Below are 9931 nucleotides of genomic sequence, written 5' to 3' on the forward strand. Positions count from 1 at the left end.
AAGAGGCAAGCAACAATCTTCTTGAAAGTACCTGTGAGAGCTTGGAGTGGAGCTCTCCACTTCCAGCAGAGATGTGCTCACTGCTGAGTCTTCAGACTAGGGCCCAGTGGCTGGCAGCGCTGCCTCACCACAGCTCATCAGCAGGGGGTTTGCACATCCCCTAGTCCTGTGCAGCAACGCCGGTTTAGTTTGGGTGAATTTTCATGAACAGGTGGGCCATTCTCCAGGCCTACCCCTGACTTCCACAGTTAATGGTTACAATCAACCACCTATTTCTTGCAAAATAACATCATATAGAGGAGATTTCTTGGGGTTCTGTGTGTGAAGGTGGCTCCTGATTTAATGGCCTATTCCAAAGAGTGGGGGGAAGGATGGCCTACTGGGCAGAGTGCTAGCCTGGTATTTTAGACCTGGGGTCAGTTCCCTGCTCCACTACACACTTCCTTGGGCAAGTCATGGAGTCTCTCTGTGGCTCGGATAGAGAACTATTCTGGATCTGTTGTCACTGGAAATGGGCCCCCTGCATCATTGCTCAGAGAGTTCACCTAGCTGGAAGAATGGGCATGGGTTTGTAGTGAGCAATGACCAATATTGTGGACAGCTTGCACCTTTCTCATTCCCACCATACTTTGTGGTTAGCCCACTCAGGCTATGTCTATACTGCAAAGAAAAATGCACAGTACTGAGGCTCAGAGCCAGGGTCAGCTGGCTTGGGCTGGAGGGCTAAGGAGAACAGTGTGGGCATTCTCATGTGGGCTGGATTGCGGGCACGGAGACTCTCCTCTCTCGTTGGGCATCAGAACCTGGGCTCCAGCCCAAGCAGGAACATCTACACTGCTATTTTTAGCCCCGCAGCCTCAGCCAACTGACCCAGGTGCTGAAATGCAGTGCCAGGGGGTTTTCTTTGCAGTCTAGACTTACCTGGAGACCCTTCAATTAGAACCCAGTGTCTTCTCTGCTCTCATGGGGAAGGACAATGCCAAGAGGAAGGATTCTGCTGCCATAAGTGAATGGAAATAAGGCATTTTTTTAAACAGTGCGTAATTAACCATTAGAACAATTTACTAAGGGTCATGGTGGATTCTCCATCCCAGACCATTTAAAAAGCAAGATTGGATGTTTTTTTTCCCTAAAACACCTGTTCTAGGAATTATTTGGGGGAAGTTCTATGGTCTGTGTTATACAGGAGATCAGACTTGATGATCATGATGGTCCCTTCCGGCCTTAGAATCCATAAATTTCAGTGACTTCTACCTGGCTTCTGTTTCCTTCTTCTCTGACCTTTTATTTCTGTATTTTTCCATCTCTCTCTCTTTTCCACTATCATTTCCCTCTAAGGGCTTTATACTGCCACCCATCACTGTAGTACCTGAGCTCCTGCCATGGCCCCCCTCCTTTTGTCTTTTCACCATCTCCCTTCTACCATTGCTTCTATCCTTTTCCTTCCAGCAGTACGCAAGGACAGAGAGATGGACCAGTAACATCTGGTCCTTCCATTGGGACCCCTGGCAATGCACTCAACTACTACTAAATTAGTGCTGAGCCCCGCAAAAGACAAAGACAGATGCTGCCCAAAGGAGGTTACAATCTAAGGCCCCAACTCAGGAAAGCCGGCCGTTCAGGGAGCATGGAACTGAGCTGTGGTTTAAGAAGTGCTATCAGACGGATTCCAAGGCATGGCTATTGCATTCAGCCTTCGAGGCCTGATTCTGAGCCCTCATACACTGGGGCAAGTTAGGAGTTGCTCTGAAAACACTGGAATTACTCCAGTGTCAAACCAGCACCTGGGAGATCACAGCCAGGCCATCCGGTGCCTTAAAATACTATGGCCAAGATTTAAAAAACCAAGTGTCTAAAGTTAGGCTCCACAGTCCACACTGAATTGCTTAAATAAGACGTCCAATTTTCAACAATGCTATTGACTGCCGGGGGAGGAGGGGGCAGGGGCGGGGAGATGCTAGGAGTTCTTCTGAAAGTCAAGCCACCTGTTAGCTTCCAACATATGAACTTGGAGCCTAAATCTTAGCCTTGGGCTATGCACGCTAGCAACCACCATCCGATAGTGTAACAGGGACAGACACTAATTGGACCATTCTTTTAGACTAATATTTAAGCATGGAAAAGAGTGCTTGGCACATTGCAGAATGGAAGGAACCGACCAAAGCTCCTGATGTGAAGTTCTTATCATGTGCCTGCAACAGGGGTCTTGGGGCAAATCTTCCAATCAATGAGTGCCAGGAGTTTCAAGCCCCCCCCTTATATTACAGTAGCACCTGGAGGTCTCAACAGAAGTGGTCAGCCCATTATGTTAGATGCTGCACAGATACAGTGAGAGACTGTCTCTGCCCCAAAGAGCTTGCAATTCAAAAAGAGAAACAGGCTCAGAGTGGTGTAGAGATTTGGCCAAGGTCATCCAGTAAGTCAGTGGTAGAGCTAGGAATAGAATCCAAATGGCTTAACGCCCAATCTACCCATTAGCCATTGGATCACATATTTGCAAAAGGTGGGATTTTTAAATGCTCTTAAGTCAGTTAGGAACATGAGTCCTACTGACTTGAAAGACTTTTGAAAATCTCACCTGTTAGAGTTCACAACTTCTTTTCCTCCTCCAATTTACACCCAGGCTTTCTCCCAGGCTGATTCAAGTCACCCCCTATAAGCACAATGGGGCAGAGCCTCAGCTGGCATAAATTATCATAGATCCAGCAACAGAGCTGTGACAGTTTACAGCCTGCTGAGAATCTGTGCCTGTGCCCCATGTTTTTTTCATGGGAGGGACTTGCTCTGTATTAAGGGTGCAGGGACACCCCTCCCCTCCCTTGCAGTCCGCCCAGTATAAGTGAGTGCCAATATGGGATGGACACATTATGCTAAGTTGAAATAGTGTCTGATCGGGATACTTATTGATTCCCCCCCCCCCCACACACACACACACACACACACACTTCTTTTCTCCAGTATCTTTCACCCTCCCTGTCAGCGGGTCCATTTTTTAAACCATATCCCGCTATAGAAGGGTGGGATCACCATGGCACATCTCGTGGCTGGGCATGGCATAGCAGCTCTTTCCTTTCTAGCAACCTCTGGCCCTGCAGCAGTATGCCCGGCTCTCCAGCCAGGTCACATGCCAGTCCCATTCTTTCCAAAGTAACAAAGTCCAACGTCCTTATGTGAGGTCTTCAGCACTCAACTCTGGGCCCCTAGGTCCCTACACCCCTTTGTCCAGGGCTTTCATGCCTCCACCTCCCCATCTCAGCAGCCTTATGCCACCTTCCCCAGTGGCTGGTGGGGAACCCAGATCCTCTCACCATACTGGGCTCACCAAACTCCTTGCAGTTTCCTACCTGGACTTCTTCCCACCATTCACTTTTTTCGGGCCTTCTTTGTAGCCCCTTTCCAGGCTCTTCTAGTGAGCTATGCCTCCCAGGGCTTCTCCCCAGTTCCTGCCCTGGGCCATGTTCCCAATTCATCACAACCCTCATGTCAAGGCAAGCAGGCCTACTGCCTGGGCCCCTGCAAGTCCCATCCCTCTCACACTCCAAGGTCACACTCCTGCTCTTGGCTGCCTGGGTGAGCTGCTTCTCCCCCTTTATCTCCTAGCCCCACACAAGCCATCTGCCCTGCAGGATACGCCAGCCCTGGCTAGCTCTACCACAGCCTTCCCTATGCTATCTCTTATATCACCTTCCTGTTCCTCTGCCCTTGACTTCCAGCTGAGGGATCAAGTTCTTCTCTCACCTCCTGCTCCTTATTTTATGAAGGCCTACCCCCTTCCCAGCTGGGTTTGATCACCAATTATGCCTAACACCGGACCAGGTGCCATCCGGCTTAATTAGGCTCTGGCTTCTGCTAACCCCTGGCTGACCAGGGTGGGGTTTGTACACCCCATCACATTCCCCTTCACTAGATTTTTTTTCTCCTTCACTCCCACAAGCTCAATAAAGCCAGAGTCAATTCTTTAAATCTAGGATGCTCCACAGGGTTTCACACCAGCAGGGTTCCCCCAGCCCGAAGCCTGGTATCTGATAACCCCGAGCTCACAAACAGGTACAGCTGGGTGGCTAGAATGAGGTGGATCCAAACTTCTGCCTAAACCGTTCACCCAGCTCTCACAGATTTCCCTGGCCTCCCTGTCCTATTAAAAGTTATCATTAAGGTGACTTTATTTTTTCTTTAGCTCTTAGGGCTCTCAGCCACACTGCCCTGAAAGGAGGCTGTAATACGACCCAAGGCAGGCTCTGGAGACAGGATAAATAGATCACGCCATGCTCAAACACTCCGCATTTCATCTCCCACCCGGATCAGCTTCCACTTCCAGAACTCCAAGGAGAACTTTTGACTCCCTCCTGCCCCAAAGGAGAACATGAATGGAAAAGCTGTCCCAGTGCAAATTCCTCACACCTGTCTGCCATTGCACCAGAATAGTTATCTAGCAAGCAACATGCCACTGCCCATCTTAGGGTGACCAGATGTCCCGATTTTATAGGGACAGTCCTGATTTTTGGGTCTTTTTCTTATATAGGCTCCTATTACCCCCACCACCAACACCATCCCCTGATTTTTCACACTTGCTGTCTGGTCACCCGACATCCAGTCCTGCACCCTGGTGCATCATTGCGAATCAGAACTGGTCCAGGCAAATCTAGCCCTCTCTGCAGTGTCCTTTATTTGGGATCCCAGCAAAGAGCAAGAATCACTGTGTAAATTTCTTCTCCCTCCACTCCCTCCAGGTGAATAGAAGATCATTTGGAACAACTAACATGCCAGCCAATACAAATGTGGAGAGAATCAATATTTCATTATTAATGCAACATGGATAGATAAATCCTGCAACCTCAAAAGAACTCTATCCCATTTTTTTCATCTCCTTCTTTATTTGTATTGGGCCAGGCCCCCCATCGTGCTAGGCGCTGTACAAACACAGAACAAAAAGACAGCCCCAGACCCAAAGAGCGTACTTGCCTGATCTCTAGCTCCCATCTTTAGCGGCATCGTGCAGTGGTTTGGATGCTGATTAAGTTCTACTACACTTTATAGCAGGGCCCTGATCCTCAGAGGTATTTAGGTGCCTAACTCCCATTGATTTCAGATGCCGAGCTGGCGTAAACTGAGACAAGTCAATCGATTTCATTGGAGCTGCACTGACTCACCCCAGCTGAGGATCTGGTCCTGTTTTCCCCCTCAGAGCTTTGCTAAAAAGAAAAGGAAAGAAAGAGAAACCCTCCTAGCAATGATACTAACCAGGAGTCCATCTCTTCCTTCCCCATTCCCTGTCTCCTCTTCATCTGCGCTGGGTGATATGGTTTATCTGAGCAGCACTTAATGTAAACTCTGTCAGCCCAGACCAAGATTAATTCTCTGGAGTTTGGCAGCAAAGAGATTAAACAACAAGGGGGAAAAAAAATACACATCTGAAATTGAAAAATTCTTCAGGGCTAATTTACAACCAGATTCCTCTTCTCCTCCCACACTTTCAAATGCTAACACAGGAGAGGGGAGGAAAGACTCTTTTGATTGTACCCCCCAGTGAAATGGGAAAGCAGGGTAATGACCAGAACTTACACAGCACCAGGCTGCTGGTTTCACAGGCAAGATGAAGTGTGGAAAATTCCACTTCTCCCCTATGCACAAATCCTGTCAATGGTCCCACAGGGGCCATGGAGTCTCAGTATAATACATTCACCAGCTTGGAGCTCTCAGCTTGGTTTGAAGGATTGGAGTCCCCACCCCCAATTTAAAGAAATATTCAGATTGCACCGTCTGATTAGTAATAAATCCATCAGGCCCACTTGCCCCCAGTAAAGGAATGTATAAAGCACGAAGGAACATATGGTCCATCTAATGGCTCGATTGGCTGGCTCCCCTGGCCTTGTCGTTTTGAATAGACAATGCTCTGTGCAGCTTGGGAGTTCAGTGTTTCAATCACTGGCACTGGTGTAAATCTGGACTAGCTCTGCTGCCGTCAGTGGAGTTACTTCAGATCTGTATTGATAAAACCCCAAGCAGAATCCAGCCCCCTCTCCATAACCGGGAACGGTTCCATTGGGCCTTCGCAGAGGCTGGTTTGAGGGATACAGAGAGGGGAGATTACTGGCTTTATTTAGGGTACAAATTGGGCCAAAACGCAAACGCCATATCTGAGCACCCTCCAACTCTGAGTGATTGGGAATCCAGACAGAGTTGCCACCTCTGAGAGACTAAAAAAACAACCACTGTCTCCCCGACCCCGCTACCACCAGCCTGACCCTCCTCTTCCCCTCCCAGGCACAGCCCCCCGACAACCAGCCTGACCCTCCTCTTCCCCTCCCAGGCACCCCCCCCAACCAGCCTGACCCTCCTGCACACACACCCCCCGCAACCAGCCTGACCCTCCTCTTCCCCTCCCAGGCACCCCCCCCCCAACCAGCCTGACCCTCCTTTTCCCCTCCCAGGCACAGCCCTCCCCCCCCCCCCGCCGCCCAACCAGCCTGACCCTCCTCTTCCCCTCCCAGGCACAGCCCCCCCCAACCAGCCTGACTCTCCTCTTCCCCTCCCAGGCAACTCCCCCCCAACCAGCCTGACCCTCCTCTTCCACTCCCAGGCGCCCCCCACCATGAGCTGGGGAGTCAGGCTGCTGAACCCCTACACCTCCCCAACCCCAGTCCCCACTCCGTACCCCTCCCCTCTGGTGAGCTTCGGGTCCATCTTACTTTCCAGTGCCATGAGGAGCAGGAGCCTCAGCCCCCATACTGGCATGCTGAGGGCCCAGCACATGGAGCAGCTCCCGGGTGCCATGCCAGCAGCTCTCCCAGGCGCCCGGGGACCTGTGCGCTGTAGTGGAAGCAGCCACTGGCACCCCCGTACATGCACACAGCAGTTGTTGCTAGTTGCAGCTTGCCAGGGTATTTTCACTAGTGCAAAGTGAAGAAAACCCCAGCACGCTGCAACCGGCAACAGGAGAAAAACCAGCCAAGTTGGTTTAAAACCACCCAGTTGGCAATCCTAGGCCCAATCCTGGTTGGTGGCCCCTGAGATTGGGGGCCCTGTGCAAGCACACAAAGTGCACACTGGCTCATCCAGGCTGGACCCAGAGTCAGGATTCCCGACTCTGCCACTGACTAACTGCAGGACCTCGGGCAAGTCCTTTGTGGCCACATTTTCCAGAGCAGCCACTGCCTTTGGGTGCTTCCATGTATGGTTGCCGAAGTTGGACTTCAGAAAATGTTGGTCCCAGGGGGCTGTATTGTGCTCCGTCTAGCAGGAGGCTACCAAAGGCCCCGGATCTGAACATGCCCAGGCTTTGGGAAGTCCAGAACCAGGTCCAAATTTTGCAGCTATTATAATGGGCCAAACCAAAACTGAGGAAAATCTAGATCTAAACTATGCAGCACAGGACCATCTCTACCTAAGAGCCCACCCAGAGAGTGGGAGCTGGGATAAGCCACCTTGAACCAACTCTTGCCAAGCACAGGGTTAGCTACAGGATGGACACTGACCATATATTGGAGCAGTGCACTCTAGCAGTCCCCCAGTAGCAGGATCGTCCTTGCAAGCAGAAGAGAAGTTGAGCTGGTTAGTGCTTTTCTGCTCCCCCATGGAGACAGATCTTCAGGACAGAAGATTTAGCCCTTACACTGGGAGGGAGGGGAATTACTAACAATATTTAAGGGGGAAATGAACTAGCAAGAGGCATCCTCTGGTTTTTCAGGAGCCCCCTGGTGGCAGCGGCAGCAGCAAAGTGACAGAGCCTCCACTGCCAACCTGAAACACTGCTGTCCATGAAGAGCATCTTGCATTGAACCACAACAGTGCCCAAGAGAACTGCATCTGTCTCATTTAAAGTGATTATTCAGTATACGTATATTAGAACGTGGGAGAACTTCAGGGGATTCCTGTAACCAGACCAGCAATGTTGTACACATGCATCAGCATTTCCCTGACTACAGACAGTCAATTTCAAATCACTTGTGCTGTGACTGGGAAAAAATAGCTTCCATTTCCTGATATGACCATTAGCAGAATGAGATCATCTGGGAGTCATGAGACCTTCTATAGTTCCTGAGAATGCCCTGCAGCGTGCATTACGTTGAATAAACACTGAGTTCTTTTAAAAAGAAATTCCAGCCTTGAAGAATGGGAAAGATCTTCAGATTACAGAGTTCCTATCCTACAAATATTTACACAGATAAGTAACTTTGCACCCATACATACTCACATACAAAAAGTTATTTATGACCATCAGAGTTTTCAGGATCAAGACTGTATATGCATGATCCATTCTCGCAACATCCACATGATATAGCTGATCACAGCCAATCTGGCCTAGATCTCAACTCTTAATGGTGGACCTAATTCTGACCTTACTTAATCAACTTCCAAGTCAATTTCTTTTATTTACACTGAATTAGCATGAAGCAGAGTCAGACCCAGATTATACATCATTTTCATGTTTTAATTCTTTTCCTTATTATTAGGATTGGAAGGATTTGACTTTTATCTCTGGCGAAACTCAAAAAGAAATACTGATGTTTATTTCTAAAGCTTTTTCAAATGATTGACTAAAATGTTTTTTTCTTTATTTCCCACTAATGCAAACATGTACTAGTTATTCAAAAAATGAATGACTTAGAAGCTGAGATTCAAAACAGATTCAGAAATAAAATCATGATCATATTCCATGATATTAATGTACTGATATTTTATTTTTAAGCAGAGTAGAATAGTGATTTTTTTAATTAACACACACACTTATTAGCCTTTAAGCACTATTTTAAAATAATTAACTTTCCTTTTTTTGTAAATTTTAGTTACTAACTATACATATTCTCTCTCTTCTTCTTCTATTTATTTATTTATTGGTAGAAGGAAAGATTGACTCTACACAAATAACAGCCATAAACTTTCAGGCTAAATTGCTTTTATTTTAGATTAAAGGAAACAAAAGAAGAAACAAAAGTAAAGTTTCCCTGAGAGAGCACAGTGAGTACTTCTCTATAACAATCTGTACTAAAGTCTGAGAACAAAATGGCTGTTGTCTTTGCCTGCAGGCTGAGTTCTTAGATATTGTAAGATGCAGGACACAAAATAATGAAACATAGGCTACTTCTACACTAGGGGTGTAATTCCCAGCTCACATACACACATTTGCACTAGCTCTCAGCAGTGTAGCTGCAGTAGCAGCATGGGCTAGTCGTCCTGAATACAAACCCACACACATGGGTAAGTACTGGGGGCAGCTAACCCACGCCGCTGCTTGCACTCCTGTGGCTTCACTACAATTTTAAGCATGCTAGCTCGATAAGAACTAGTGCAAGTGTCGGCTTGTGCTGGGACTCACACCCCCAGCTCTAAGTGTAGACATCACCATCGTTCCATAGCTACCAGCACCACACCATCTACTCAGCCAAACCTAATCCACAACTTGTCTGTCATTTGATTTGTCTGTCAAGTGTCATGCACAACTATGGGATTGTATAAATAATAAATCCATAAATATTATTGTTATAAAGTATACTGTTACATTACAAAGGTGATTTTGGAATGTGTGTGATGCTTCGTTTTGGGTATCATTCTCCTAATGAAAACACCCTCGTCTTCACTGTCCTACATACTGGTGACCCCAACTGTACTTCTCCTCCCTGTATGATCAGTGTTTGCACCCAGTACGCTCTCTTGTGGTTTTATTTCATCTTTATACATTTGTTCGTTGTTATAAAGTGTCGCGGCCTTGTGTTTGTTGGCGCTCAATACAGCATAGACAATGCCAAGCATTTAAAAATCAGGAGTCTGACCCCCAAAAAATCACGAGAGTGGCAAAAAGTCACAAGATTTTAAAATAATAAATGCTGGGTATTTTTATTTGCATTCTGGCATATGTGATTTCATTTTGGTTTTGGTTTTTGGGTTTGTTTGAAGTTTTTTAACCTTTAGGGGTCCCCCTTTCAAGATTTAT

The 9931-nt window shown here is 47.6% G+C and overlaps 1 protein-coding gene and 1 non-coding gene across 3 annotated transcripts in view; one reads left to right on the plus strand and one right to left on the minus strand.

Moving 5' to 3' along the window:
* Nucleotides 1–5900, minus strand: part of LOC101951608 (photoreceptor disc component) — a 69846-nt gene extending 63946 nt beyond the window's left edge. Inside the window, exon 1 of the transcript XR_010591872.1 lies at nucleotides 5242–5900. This is a non-coding gene — a transcript (photoreceptor disc component). The remainder of the gene's footprint in view (nucleotides 1–5241) is intronic.
* The window catches only part of CYGB (cytoglobin), a 50284-nt gene extending 40803 nt beyond the window's left edge, over nucleotides 1–9481 (plus strand). For both annotated transcript variants that reach the window (XM_005297538.5, XM_008163872.4), the window contains exon 4: nucleotides 7688–9481. In XM_005297538.5, the coding sequence (XP_005297595.2) occupies nucleotides 7688–7744 (57 nt within the window). In that variant the 3' untranslated portion in view covers nucleotides 7745–9481. The remainder of the gene's footprint in view (nucleotides 1–7687) is intronic.
* The last annotated feature ends 450 nt before the right edge of the window (nucleotides 9482–9931 follow it).

This window comes from Chrysemys picta, chromosome 12 (assembly GCF_011386835.1).
Source record: "Chrysemys picta bellii isolate R12L10 chromosome 12, ASM1138683v2, whole genome shotgun sequence".
NCBI lineage: Eukaryota > Metazoa > Chordata > Testudines > Emydidae > Chrysemys > Chrysemys picta.